Below are 15,268 nucleotides of genomic sequence, written 5' to 3'. Positions count from 1 at the left end.
ACATCATATAAGACAGTGTTTCCCAAGCCTGTTCCTGGAGGAACACCAATAGTACATAATTTAGATGTCTCCCTTATCTGACCCATTCATTTCAGGATGGGTCAGATAAGGGAGTCTTTTCTAATGTTCTGAGGTGTGTTTGATTAGGGAGAGGTTGAAAATATGTACAGCTCTTTTGCCTTTATTCAAGAATGAGCCGTTTATACGTGTTTTAACATAATTTATTCATAACAAACGTATAGGCCACTTAGAAGTTGGAAAAAAGAAATAAAATAAGTAACATCATAACATCTCAGCACTCTAAATAGGCCTGGGTACGTACGCTTATAGGTATGATATTAAGATAAAGGCTCTGCGGGATTTGTTTCACCACTTCTCTTCACAATCCGGCCTTAAGGTGAGGGTGAAGCTGAATAATAAAAGAATAATGCTAATATTAGCGTATATACTCTGTCTACATTATGCGTTAATAATTTAATTAGTTATAATTTGAAAATCCTTTACTCACCAAGATTAGGCTTTGTTAACTTTTGTTAGCTTTTCCGCCACTGAGACTGCAGCTCTGCACAAGACGTTTGGCCAGCGGAGAAATTAAAATGGTCGTGCCCAACTGAGCCTGGTTTCTCTCAAGGTTTTTTTTCTTCACTTTCACCATTTAGTGAAGTTTTTTTTTTCCCTCTCCGCTGTCGCCACTAGCTTGCATGGTTCGGGATCTATAGAGCTGCGCATCGTTGGATTTGCTCTTCAGTGTTTAGACTCTCGGTAGTGATTATTAAACCACACTGAACTGAGCTCAACTGAACTGAACTTAAACACTACAAACTGAACTACACTGTTCCTATTTACTGTGACCTTTTATGTGAAGCTGCTTTGACACAATCTACATTGTATAAGCGCTATACAAATAAAGGTGAATTTAATTGAATTGAATTGAGTTAACGTGTTTTTGTGGAGGAACATTTTTTTTGAATCCACTGTAGCTTTAGCGCAGTCCTGTGCTCACTGATGGGGCATCCAGCAGCACTGAACAACGTTTCACTGCTGCTGCTACTGGCCGGGATGCATACAGTAGTACTACTAATCTGGCTAATTTTGCAAGTTTTGGGTAGGATTGTTTGTTCATCTTCCACCAGCCAAGAACATTCATTTCATTTTCCATGACAGCGGTTTTAATGTAGCGAGTGATCTCGTCCTTTTCCCTGTCAGCCTAATACGTTATAAATAATATTATAAAACAATACATTTATAATACTCAGTTGTTTATTGTTTTTAGAAAGTATCTAAAATCTTTTTTTCAGATAGGCCTTTGTAGAATTACAGTTCAAAATGGCTTAAAACGGTTTAATTCATCTATATTATACTGTATATTTCTAAATCATTATATCTTTTGTTTGTTTTATATTGTTTATTTAATGTTTTTATTATTCAATATTTGGATATCTTTAAATGATTTCAATATAGCTTAGGTTATTAAATCTAGATCTTTGAAATTGTGTTGAGCCTACAAGAGTGGACATGTAATTTGTAAAGTTTTATGTCTTTCTGTTGTAGACATAAATAATGTATTCGTTATATTCACAAATATGTATTCATTATCTACAAAATAAAGAAAGAAAGAAACCCAGCTGCTCGCTGCATCGGCGGAGTTGAATCGAGTGCTCTTTTGCCCGGTGTCTCATACACAAATACATGCATCTAAACGCGCATGTTTCATGCACAAACACACCTTTTAAATGTGACAAAAAGCTATCAACAACTGAAAGTAAACGGAAAAGCGATTGTGCCTTGCGCCACCTGGTGGCTATTGTGTAAAGCACAAAATTTATTTATTTATTTTATTGAAAAGGCGGCCTTTGCTGCTGCAGTACTACGATGAAGAAACGCGCAATAGCCATATCTGTACTGTTGGTGTGCCTTTAGGAACAGGGTTGGGAAACACAGGTGTAACGTATAGAATCGCCCACAAGGTGTTTTCTATTTGAGATGGTTTTAACCCTCTGGGGTCTTAGGTGATTTTGGGGCCCTCGGAATGTTTGTATACACTCAGAAAATGATGTTTGCTGTTTGTTTAAACTACTTATTTAAAACAAACTGAAACAACACAATTCTTGAGTTTTTTTGTGGATAACTTATTTGTTTTATGTTCAATCCACTTAAATTTGTAAAAACTAATAAGTTAACTTAATTCTTTCATGTTCTCCCAACACAAATCAATTGTGTAAAACCAGGCGTTTCTTTAGTGTATGCTCTGACATTTGTGCTTATTTTTTCTGCTTATAGCCTATCTTGTAATTTTGTTTTATTCAGCGCAAACTATGCTGTAATGATAAAGCAAAAATGGATATATGCTTGCATATATATTAGGTAAATAAAATCACAGAAAAAAAGCCAAAATAGACATATAAAAAATAGTTCTGAGTAAAGGTCTTTGCACACTGAAGTTCCAAATTATACATTTATGTTTGCAAACAAATCTTGAACAGAAACTGCCAGTACCAATAGACAGTTTAATAGATGGTGGTCGCGTTGATATGTCGAAGCAATGGACCGAAAGCAGACCATGCTTTCTATTATAATGTCTATGAGCAGTGGGGAGAGAGGGAAAGGTGCGCCAGTCACTGAATCCAGCATATAGCTGTCCGCCACATTCTGTGTTTATGCACTGTATCTGTAGCTCAAGTGACGGCAGTCTGCATTTAGCTTTTCGCTTGTACGGTGAATCTAAACTGTCAAAACACCTCTCAAAGCACTTTTTTGGAAGTTGGGAGCAACAAAAATAAAATTGCATGCTAAACATATTACACTATTGTCTTTTTAAATAAAATCTGTACACAAAATGTTTTCAAAATATTTTTGTTGTATAAATGTACCTATAAGGCTGATTTATACTTCTGCGTCGAGTAATCAGTGTGAACCATAGCACCTGCCTTGCACGTAGTCGTGCATTTATACTTTTGCGTGCTGTTTGTGTTGCTCTGCAATAACACTTCCAAAATGCTAGTTGGCAGTAGGTTTTTCTTCGTGGGTGTTTTATTTTTTCTGAACGCTACCTTAATGTACAAGTTGCTAACCGGCGGACGTGAAACAACTTTAATCAATAAGGTAAACACAAAACAACAGTCTCCATCTAGAGATTCTCCACACTCCAACGGGTTTGCGCTGTTGTCTGTCCTGCCTACACTGATCACAGCTTCCAAGCCAACCAATCACAGAGCATGCGATATGCATCATTGCGAAGTGTAGTAAAATTTTTTGAGAGTTGCGCACCAGCGTTGACAGGAGCTATGCTACCCCGCGTGGGCTGCGACGAAGCATACACATGCGCTTAAAGTGTAAATCAGCCTTGAGTCTGTTTATTATTTTGAGGTATTTTACATCAGTTCCCCAGTAGACAAAACATGCTCATTCAGCGGCGGGAACCTGCGGGTGTGCAAAAACTTTAATCATAAGGTAAGCACAAAACAAAAGTTTCCATTTAGGGCTCCTTCACAAGACTCGACACTTTTTGTAGCTCCATTGGGCTTGAGCCTCTCAGCACTGCCCACACTCGTCACGGCTACCAAGCCAACCAATCACAAAGCTTGCGCTATGCGTTGTTGCGACATGTAGTTAAATTTTGAGAGGTTCACGTCAGCGCCGGCATCAACCGCGGCAAGGGTTATGCGACCGTGCGGAGGCTGCGCCAGAGCATACGCGTGTGCTTGATGCAGAAGTATAAATTATTCTTTAATCTGTTTACTATTTTAGATATTTTACATCAGTTCTCCAGTAGATGGCGACATTCACTGACACTGAATAATTTTATTAAGAATTCGTTTAAAGATGCTAATTCATACAATAATGAAATGCATTATTTAAATTGTTCATACAACAAATCCATTTAATAAGGCTGATTCAGGTATAAAACAAGTTGCTACAGAATTTTCTGACAGTTCTAAAACTGAAAAGTACACTTGTATTAAAACTTACGTTACAGACATTTTAAAAGTATGTTACATAGCACTATTGGCACAATTACACACACTTTATACAAAGCTAAGTTAGAAAAATATGAATGAATTGTGCATTGATGCAAAATTGCATTATTATTTTACACTTTACTTTTAGCAGGAATGTCTTACTGATTTTTTGGCAGTATTATTTAGAAAGACAGTTTTGCTTCACACCCACAAACTTAGAGAACAGAAACTGTGTGTGCGTTTGTGTGTGAACAGCCTAAGAATGATGCAACAGGTGTACAAGAGGATTTCTCTCCTCATCAAAGCATCTGAAGTCTTGCTTGTTTGCCTCGCCATCAATTTTAATGAGTGAAGACACTTATTAAACACTTAGGTTAGGTCCTAAACACAAAGACATGATATGCAATTGAGAACTTCCATTCGACATGTACCACGCACAGCAGGGATAAGTTAACTGGCAATTAAATTAGAGATTCACATTAGCATGCTAGTAAGCATAAAAACAACTTCATTTGGTGCTAGCCTAGTTTTTTATATTTAATGCAATCTATATCATGTATTTATAATAATGTTTTCTATCATATTGGCTTGTTGCTGAGCATTAAAGGATTGTTTAACATTTTTTTTAGCATACAATTTGGCTAATCATAGCATAAAACAGGTTTTGCATCAGTGAGGCCTTAAAATTTTGTTTCTGTAGGTAGCTCAGTAGGCTTTGGAAAAGAGCCATCATGACAGTTATAAGCATTAAAGATGACAAGCAACCAAAAACAAGAGCTAATGCCAGCTTTTTCTCCCTCAAACCTAGCAAACACTAACAACATTGATTTTGTCTGAATCGTGAATGACGAAAAAAGACCTTGTAGTTCTTGAGAAATCAATCCGTGCCATTTAGAAGCAATCTTACAGTCGTCTTAGCACAACAACTCTAGCAAAAAACTCTCCAATTTACTTGCATTGCTAGACAAATTATACTACGCTAAAGGTTTTGGTATTAGCATCTTTTTTCCCCCCAAAGGAAGTGACTTATTGATCAATTTAGCATGCTAATCTCTAACTCCCTCATAAACTCAACTTGCATTGCGCTCAGGTAAATGAGCTGGGTGCCATCATCATCAATCTTTCTCCATTGCTTCACAAAAGTAGTTATATGATATACTGTTTAAACGGAGCATCTTATCATTTTGGTTTAACACTCAGTTGGTTACAAAATGGTTCTTTGACAAGGAAAGAAAGAGCTGTGTGCAAAATCACATATTGTATAATTGGAAATTTTCTTTGTGTTTGTTAAGACGATATGTTTTAGATGATTACATATATTAATGTATGAATTGTTTGAATGTTGTTCAGTGTAGCTTTTATCTTAAGACCTACAGTATGGGTGATCGGGGACAAAAGTAATGTGGGACGAAAGTAAAAAAGTGATTTTCTCGAAGCACTGACAACATTTGCTTTCTAGGCTATAACAGCACATTCAGCATGCAACCCTTGATGGAGCTGCCAAATATCTGCTGATTTCAGGACTGTGTCTGACGGTTAGGTCCGAATTTCAAGTTTCAATAACAAGTTGTGTTTCTCTTTTCATGTGTCACATTAATGATCGATCGACAGGTTATTTAGTGCAATAGCACATCCTTAAGTTTGCAATGTCTGAGTTTTTCAGTTTTAAAGTAAATCAGGTTTAAATGGCAAGAGTTCCTGTGGGCACAAATGTAACGCTGCTATTTATGTCCCACTGCTAATAAACAAACCTTATTTTTCACCTCCACATTAGAGTTTGCAGTGTTTGGATTCAGATGTTTTATAAAATTATTGCATATTGCCAATTATTATACAAAATATTTTAAAAAATTGTACATTTTGCACTGTTTGATTGCTTTTGAAACATTTGATGCAAGTGAAGTTTAAAATAAAAAAAAGTTTAATGTTTTTTTTGCAAAAATAAAGGACAAAATATGTTTGCAGTGAACATTAACAAGGTCATAGTCATATTTAAAATAGACAAGATTAAGCCAGTAAATCTAGCAAATATTGTTGTGTTACTTTTGATCCTGTTACTTTTGTCCCTACTCATGGGGTCAAAAGTAACTTTGTGCAATTTATTTTTAAAGTGAAATTCAAGAGTTCACACTTAGCTGATGATTCATCAAAAGCTTGTTTGGCATGCTGTCCCGGGAGAGAGCCCCGAGCTCAAGGGATCCTCGAGCCCGGGGCTTCCTCCCGTTTGCAGAGCGAGAGGGGAGCCTGAGCTCGGTGGATCTCAGAACTCCCCGTCTGCAGTAGCTAAGGGAACATGTGAGGAAAAAAAGGGAGCTAGACAAATGCTTGATTGTTATGCATGATGTATATATTTGGATGGTGGGAGGAAACCGGAGAACCCGGGGAAAACCCACGCGGACACAGGGAGAACATACGAACTCCCCACAGAAACAACCACCGACCCGGCAGGACCAGGGCCGGCAGTGTTCTTGCTGTGGGGCTAATAGTGCTAACCACTGGGCCTCCGTGCCGCCCGATCTATAGTGAAGGAGGAGAATGGGGAGGAAGGGGGGTTTCTTCCAAACGAAGATAAAGTGGACTGAAAACTGTGGTTATTTATAGTAGCTTATGGCTCATATGATTGGATGATACTGATTAGCTTAATACGTGACCGGCTGTGATAAATCATAAGCACGTGATCCTCTCGAAATTAGTTTATGAATAAACCCCACTTATTTTGAGGTTTTTCTACATTTGTTCAAAATACCACCTGATATTGATAGACCACACCTACTGTATGAGTTAGTAACCACTGCAGAAATTATATCTGTCTAAAACATCTATTTAAAATAGGTTATTATGAAAAATGGTACTTTTGTCCCCGCTCTTCCCCATGTCATCAGTTATCATTTGGCTTACATTTCAGTTTAATCATTAACCGATGCTTTATCAAAAGTGACTTACAATCTGCATAATATAAGCAATAAAATCAACAAAAAAAAGCTATAAACTAAGCATCAGTTAGTCAAATGCAACACAGATTTTTTATTTATTTTTTTTCAAAAAGGGCTTGGAAATGCCTGTACTAGGCAAGTTGTTCCACTAACAGAGGAATGGCACCAATGCACTGTTCATTTGCAGAATGCAAAAGCAAAATGCATCAGTGCCTTGGATTTAATGCAACTATTGGCAACCAGTGCAAATTGATGAACAGAGGTGTGACCTGGATTCCTAAAGACCACTTACCTGCTGTGTTCAAGATCTTTCCAGAGGTTTGTTATTTCTGTTTGGCAGGCTAGCCAAGAGACAATTGCAACAGTTCAGCATTGACAGAACAAGAGCTTTGTCAAGGAGTTGTGTAGCATGCTCTGTTATGAAGTGACTGATTCTCCTAATATTGCACAATTGATCCTTATGATGCAATGTACTGTAGATGGAAGAAGACGGGTGGCCCAAGTACTGAACCTCGAGGCACCCAAGTAGCTGGATAAAAAAGAAAAGATGAAGAAAAATAAACAATTAAATATTTTTTTCTACAGTACATGGCATCGCATTCATTCATTCATTCATTCATTCATTCATTCATTCATTCATTCATTCATTCATTAATTCATTCATTCATTCGTTCATTCATCTTCATCCACTTTTCTGGGGCCAGGTCGCGAACCCCAAACTTCACTCTCCCCAGACACTTCCTCCAGCTCCTCCTTGGGGATCCCGAGGCGTTCCAAGCCAGCCTCCAGCATTTTTTGGGTCTTCATCAAGGCCTGAAACAGATACCCGAGCCACATCAGCTGACTTCTTTCGATGTGGAGGAGCAGCGGCTCTATTCTGAGCTCCTCCCGGGTGACAGAGTTCCTCACCCTATATATAAGTGCGCCCCCTGCCACCCTGCGAAGGAAACTCATTTAGGCCTCTTGTATCCGAGATCTTGTCCTTTCGGTAATGACCCAAACTCTAGAGCACTCTGGTGAGGGTATAGAGCTAGTCCAGTGTACCACGGCCTGGACAAAAAATACATTGTTCCTCCTTGATCCTAAGTACAACCATCGACTGGAACCTCTTCTCCAGTACCCTGACATAAAGTTTCCCAGGGAGCCTGAGGAGTGTGATACCCCTATAGAGCACATCCTCCGGTCCTCCCTCTTAAAATGGGAACCACCACCCCCATTTTTTATGGGATTTTTATCATAAGGATAAGTTATGCAATATTAAGGGTCCTTGTTCAAGCTCTTTTTTTTTCTGAACCCAGTTGGGTTTGTTCACATTTGACCCAACATTAAGTTGCAACGACTCAGCCTTTTTTAGAGTGTATCTTAAGATCATCAGCCTGGAATGAGAAGTTGTGTGCTTTCAGCATAGCAGGGTTTGGAAAAGCCATGTTTCCGAATAACCGATCCTTGGGGTCTCATGTACATAGAGAAGAGAAGTGGTCCAAGGACTGAACCCTGAGGCACCTTCAGTAGCTAGTTGTTTTTGGCAACTATTTTGTCAATTTACTATGAATTTAGACTTTGCTCTTACAATGTTCACCTACTATATACTATTGAAGTGGGGAAATTTGGTCACAGGTGTGATTAAATAAAAATCGCAACCATATTTTTCACATTTTATCTCCCTTTCTTTCACTTTTCTGTTTTTCCCTCATTCCTCCTTAGTTTTTCCTGCAAGGAATATTTTTATGTGTGTGCGTTTGCGTCCTAAGAGATGATTTTGTCGTTTATTTATTTTCAATGTATTTAAAGAGTCTTTTCTATCGTGGCTGAGATGGTGTAATTTGCTTTTCCCAGTCTCTGGCAAGCCACTAGTGCTAATAGGTTGGCTGATGGAGCTTTCAAGTTGTTTATTTGCGGAGTTGAATCACTGTAACAGGTCAAAGGAAGGCACTGACTGGCTAGACTTTTTTCAGCTAAATCCAATGTCAGCGTGCTGTACACACAGAATATGTTGTTTTGCGAAAATAACAGGTTTGTGCAGTGTAACAGAAGAGAACATTGGGATCTTTTTGCAAAGTCTCCGTAATTATGAGAGCACAAGGAGTCTATACTGAGTTTAGTTTAAAATCTGATTCATAGCGTAAGCTACAAATTTGTTTACTTTTCTATGTAGCCTGACGCTCAGTTTATTGTTGAATGAGGTATGCAAGCAGGGTTTGAAAGATCTGCTTAAGATGCATGAAAGATTTTTTTGTACATCATGAAATATTAACAATTCTCTCATCATAAACAACATTCATTCAAGTGATTCATTTTTGTTTTCATTATGTGCCATTGTTATTTTCAACACAGGCTCATTGTGATATATGCATTTTTGAAGAGTGTGAATTTTGTAGCCAGAGCTATGTATGGCTGCATTTCGTTCTTAAATGAATGCCACTAGCGGTTTGACACCGCCAACGGCTTCTGTTTCTTTTTGCGATACCACCTGACCGCTTACCTCCATGTGAACGGCTTTTCCGCTGTTACCAGTTTGTCCAGTAGCTCACCATGTACATTGCCATACTTGTGACACAGAGAGGAGTTGATTGCAATGACGGGATTTGAGTCGGGTGAAGAACGGTTGCAGAAAGCCGGTAAAACAAAAATTAGATTAAACAAGTAAATAACAGGGTGAGAACAGTGTAAGATCTGAAAATGTGGTAAAAATCAGGCGAGGGCTTTGCTTTTTTGTGGATTGCTTTTGAAAACACTGTCGGTTGGGTTTAGGGAAGGGAGTGGGTAAGGGGTTCGGTTGATTGGTCAGTCAGTCAGTCAATCACTCGTTGGCGGCCTCTAGTGGAATTACGGGAGTACAGCAGGCACGAATGGCATTAGCGAGAGAAATTTGAGATCTCAAAAAGCGTACACAGCGGCCTCTGGGGGATTCGCGAATACAAAAACTGCCAAAAAACGTACCTTCTGGGACATATTTTGCGATCTCCAGAAATGTATACAGGGGTACATATCAATAATGAGCCTGAGTTTTTGCTTGTTATTTACATATTTTTTTCTTGATGTACAAACAGTGACACTATGTAGCTCATGTTTACATGGGCTATCTATAATCAGCTTAGAATGTATAGAAAAGCATAAATGTCTACAAGTGTCTTTTCAAACAAGCTTGGTGCAGAGAGGAAAAGGTCAGCTGGGATTATGTCGCTAGCCATAACCTGTCGATATGAGATTCGAGAGATTTGTTTCTCGCTCTTGTTTCCGTTCACCCTCTTGTTTGCATTTCCTCTGTTTGTGCCTGTTGCTGTGCATAAGTAAATAAGTGAAGTGCAGGCTTTTAGAAGCTCTCGCGCAAACTCATTTTCAAAGTGCCGTTGCGTCCTGCCAGGCTTTAAATTACTGGCTATAAATTAGTAGGTTATTGTTACTTTTATTGTAGCCTAGGAAAAAATAAATAAATAACAGGGCAGAATGATTCTACCGGTATGTCTTTCTTTTTTTCTGATGGCAGACAGGAAGTGTTTCATATGCACAGGGAACTCATGAAAGAGAGGACAAGATGTCGGGCTCTGGAGGATGAGCTCAACAATCCCCTGAATGTTCACCGCTGGAGGAAGCTCGAGGTGCGTGTTTACACTGGTTTTGTTACTGAAATAATACAGTTGGATTTGGTTTATGCAGTCTGTTCTTCTCTGCAGGCAAGCGATCCAAGCTCCTTTGAACTGATTCAGAAGATTCACTCTCTGCAGCGGAGGCTCATATCAAAGACGCAGGAGGTTGTGGAGAAGGAGCTTCTGCTACAGGTGAGAAGAACTCATTAGCCCTTTTTATACTTACAGAAATCATGTGTGAACAGGGCCTTTTTTTAAAAAAAATGTATATGCAGAACGGTAAGTTGTGACATTACCAGCAGTTATCTTAAATGCTGCTCTGTCTGAACACAAAAGAAAGATTTCCAATATGAGCACGTACAGTGTGGGAATTAAGTATTAAACACGTCACCATTTTTCTCAGAAAACTTATTCCTAAAGGTGCTGTTGACTTGACATTTTCAACAGATGTTAGTAACAACCAAATAAATCCACATATGCAAAGAAACAAATCTAATTAGTTTACAAATTAAGTTATGTGTAATAAAATGAAATGACACAGGGAAAAATATTGAACACATGAAGAAAGGAAGGTGTAGAAAGGCAGTGAAAGTCCACACAGCAGCTGAAATCTCTTAGTAGTTATTCTGCAACCCTCTGCCCTTCCTAATTGTAAATTAATATTAGCTGCTTCAGTCAAACAATAATAAGCTTTGTGACATCTGTTGTGGTATATTCTCCAGGTTAAATTTTCTCCCGTTTTAGAAAAATGAGTGTCAAAATTGCTGTCACTACAAAATTCAAGCTTGTGTAAAAACTTTAAAAGTATTTTGCCCAGTTTCAGTGTCTGTGTAGATACCACACTTTCCATTTGTAGGATAGTATACATACAATGGGGAAAATAAGTATTGAAGACATGACAATTAAAAAAAAAAAAAACTAATTTCTAAGGGTGCCGTTGACTAATAAAATGAAATGACACAGGGAAAAAGCATTGAATACATGAAGAAAGGAAGGTGCAGGCAGTGAAAGCCCAGACAGCAGCTTAAATCTCTTAGTAATTATTCAGTAATTCCAGTGTGCACATTTAAAAAAGTCCATAATTTTTTATTATAAGAGATTATGTGATGATAAAAAAATGTGCGTAAATGGACAAATCAGCAGACTGAGCACATTGTAAAACATCTGAAATGTTGTTTTGGTCATTTTAAAACACCAGTATTAGTGTTATTATATTATTAATTACCTTCAGAATTGCCAATAGCATCTCCTTGTCTGACACCTTCAAACGCCACTGCACGTTCATTGTGTGTCAGCATTGTCTTCTGAGGTGCAAGTCATTTATTAAATAAAGCAAAGATTTACGCAGTATCTCCTACCGCAGCAAATTACGTTTTTACTGTTGATATTTGGCGCCAGTTAATCAGGAAAAGGATGATTTTGTTCTCTTAGACTCGTTTGATGGAAACACTGCTATATTCGCACGTCTTTTATGCGATATTCCAGTTTTGCGCATACATTTAATTTGCATCTTTAGATGGAAACATAGCTTTTGTAAATTATTAACTGCTTCAGTCCAAGATCTACATTGGCATAATGATGAAGATGAAACCAGGGTGGACATTTCAGCTTGATAACAATCCAAAACACAGCCAGGGAAACTTTTAAATGCTTTCAGAGAAAGAAAATCAAGCTGTAGAGTGGCCCAGCCAATCACCTGACTTGAATCCAATAGAGAATACGAATTAAAGATCAGATTTGATAGACGAGACCCACAGAACCATCAAGATTTTTACACTCTGTTATATTTTTATGTTTGTATTGTTTGGGTTTTTATCAAAATCAATTCCATGCCAACAGCTCGTTTAGAAATATTACTTCCAGGAAAAAAACATGACGTGTTCAATACTTATTTTCTCTGCTGTATATATGTGCACATGCATACGAGTATATGTATGTGTGCTATAATTAATATCATAAAAATATAAAAAATATGCAAAAATCATTAACCTTTTTGATTTGATGATATTAATTTCTCCATATGTTGCTTTGAGGTAATTCAATTTAAAGTAAAGCAGTCTACTGTCATATTGTGATATTTGCTTATTAGATTTTTAAATAACTTTCTCAGTAGTTCTGTGCCAGCAGGACTTTCATAGAAATCTCCACAGATTTTTCGCATAATCAGAATAGCCAGCATAAGCACTGTATATTACGCATCCCCATGCGCCCTTGCATCTTCCATAATTACATATCTGGACTAATTAGATTATTTTTAAAAGTTCCTCATAACACAAAAGTACTCTCTAATAATACCATATTAAACTTCGTTCCAGAGAGTTCTGCTGATTTGCTTAAAATGCGTTAGAAAATGTAGTCTCTCTCTCTCTTGGTCGCTCAGAGCAAAAGAAAACCCATTTTTCACAGTTTTTAAGACTGTAGTAGACTGAATGCTTTTTGGAGAAAACTTTTCAAAAGAAATGTTGATTTTTGCTTTTAAATATTGTTATAAATGGAGATTAATATGTCAGTTGCGTAATTTTTTACTTGGTCAAGCAACTAAAGCAGAACTCATTTACTTAAGCAGAGGTAACAAGATTGGAGAGTTTTTAGACAGTGATGTAAACAGTTTTTGTTATAACTACCAGACAAAATTCTTGTTGTCGATCCCAGCTGTAAGAGCAACAAATGATAACTTAACTTGTAGTTGATCATTTGGAAAAGTGGCAGAAGGTAGATTTTTCTGATGAATCATCTGTTGAACTGCATCCCAATCATCACAAATACTGCAGAAGACCTATTGGAACCAGCATGGACCATTCTCACAGAAATCAGTCAAATTTGGTCAAGGAAAAATCATGGTTTGGGGTTACATTCAGTATTGGGCGTGCGAGAGATCTGAAGAGTGGATGGCAACATCAACAGTTATCAAGACATTTGTGCTGCCCATTACATTACAGACCACAGGAGAGGGCAAATTCTTCAGCAGGATAGCGCTCCTTCTCATACTTTAGCCTCCACATTAACGTTCCTGAATGCAAAGAAGGTCAAGGTGCTCCAGGATTGGCCAGCCCAGTCACCAGGTATGAACATTATTGAGCATATCTGGGGTAGGATGAAGCAGGAGGCATTGAATCCAAAGAATCTTGATGAACTCTGGAAGCCCTGCAAGAACACTTTCTTTGCCATCCCAGATGACTTTATTAATAAGTTATTTGAGTCACTGCAGAGATGTATGGATGCAGTCCTCCAAGCTCATGGGAGTCATTCACAATATTTATTCTTTTTCCACTGCACCATGACTTTATATTCTATACTGTTCATTATTTCTGTTAAGTGACAAGACTTTTGTCTAAGCAATAATTAAAAATCAAGGCATGATTATATTGTATTTTGGTAAAATAAGCGTAATCTAGAGGCCTTTGCCTTTCATAAAAGCCACTTCTGATTCCAAATGATCAACTAGAAGTCAAGTTAAAAGTTGTTATTCCTAAAACTTGGATAGGCAACAAGACTTTTGTCAGGTAGCGTATCTTTGAAAGCCAGATTGAGAATTGAGTTTGACTTTTTTAAAGTCTACCAATAATCTAGAACGATTCATAAACAATTGGCACCTTAAAATGTATTATGTCTGGTTGAACATATTAGAAAATATCTTGTTTTTTTGGGTTGTGTTGAATTGAATATTTTTTTTGTATTCTAAATGCTAGTACTTTGGATATGTAGAGATATCTCTGTTTGACTATGATTTGAATGTTGTTTTAAAGCAGAAAAGAGGTTTTGGACCCTCTCTAAATCTCTTTATTCATCAAGGACACATTAAATTGATCGTAAGTGGCGCTAAAGCATTTATAATGTAATAATGATTCTTTTTCAACTGAAAATTAGTACACTTTAATAAATGTTTCAGTTCAATAACACGCAACATTCTATTCTTAATATACATTCAATATCTAGACATTACTTGCACTGCGGTCTTGAAGTACCACGGTGATTTTCCTCTCCTTGTCCTTGTTCAGTGTCTAGTATTCAGAGGGCCCTCCATTATCTGTAATGAAGTGATCCGTGCTGCTCATTGCTCAGACTAGAAACAAATGCGATTTCTCAGATGTAGCAGGTGCTCGTGTGGAGCTTCTTCAGGGAGCCGCGTTTGTTTACATAAATGCACTCGGAATCTTTGATTAGGTTATGAATGGCGAGATGGAGAGAGAAAGAGATGCTGCTGCTAGCATGACTTGGGTAACTTTTTATGCTTCCCTGCTTTTGTATTTGGGATTTTTAATTGGGTTGGTAAGCTGAAAGACTATACCAGTGGTGCCAAAGAAACTAATCAAATGCTTTATACAATTGTGAGATGAAAGAAAATAAGACAAAAGTTTTTTTTTTATTCTCAGTTTGGATCTTGAACTAAAAAAAAGGTTAAAATTTTGATTCACGTTTGAAATTGTACATCAAAAACCCTTAAACATGATGCATATTTGTATGCATTTTATAGGCATTGGCATATGTTTAAAAAGTAGCTTTTTATGTCTTTCTACTTTTGTATTTGGGATTTTTAATTAGATTTGTTAGCTGAAAGACTATACCAGTGATGCCAAATCAAGTAATCAAACACTTTAGACAAATGAGAGACTTAAAAAAAAAATTCTGACTTTGAATCTTGAGTGAAAAAAGTTGAAATTTTGATTCACATTTGCAATTGTACATAAAAAACGTTAAGTTGGACATGAGTACTATAAATAAAATGGCTATAACTGTTGGACAGAATGACTTATTTACATCAAACATGGTGCATATTTGCAAAGCTCAA

General features: G+C 37.3%; 1 protein-coding gene across 1 annotated transcript in view; it reads left to right on the top strand.

Annotated features, from left to right (window-relative positions):
• The window catches only part of cfap58 (cilia and flagella associated protein 58), a 196,508-nt gene that overhangs the window by 116,081 nt on the left and 65,159 nt on the right, over window positions 1–15,268 (top strand). The window contains exons 14-15 of the mRNA XM_056456599.1: window positions 10,380–10,491; window positions 10,567–10,671. Coding sequence (XP_056312574.1) covers window positions 10,380–10,491; window positions 10,567–10,671 — 217 coding nt within the window. The remainder of the gene's footprint in view (window positions 1–10,379; window positions 10,492–10,566; window positions 10,672–15,268) is intronic.

This window comes from Danio aesculapii, chromosome 1, assembly GCF_903798145.1.
Source record: "Danio aesculapii chromosome 1, fDanAes4.1, whole genome shotgun sequence".
Taxonomy (NCBI): domain Eukaryota; kingdom Metazoa; phylum Chordata; class Actinopteri; order Cypriniformes; family Danionidae; genus Danio; species Danio aesculapii.
This window is presented reverse-complemented; position numbering and strand designations above follow the sequence as displayed.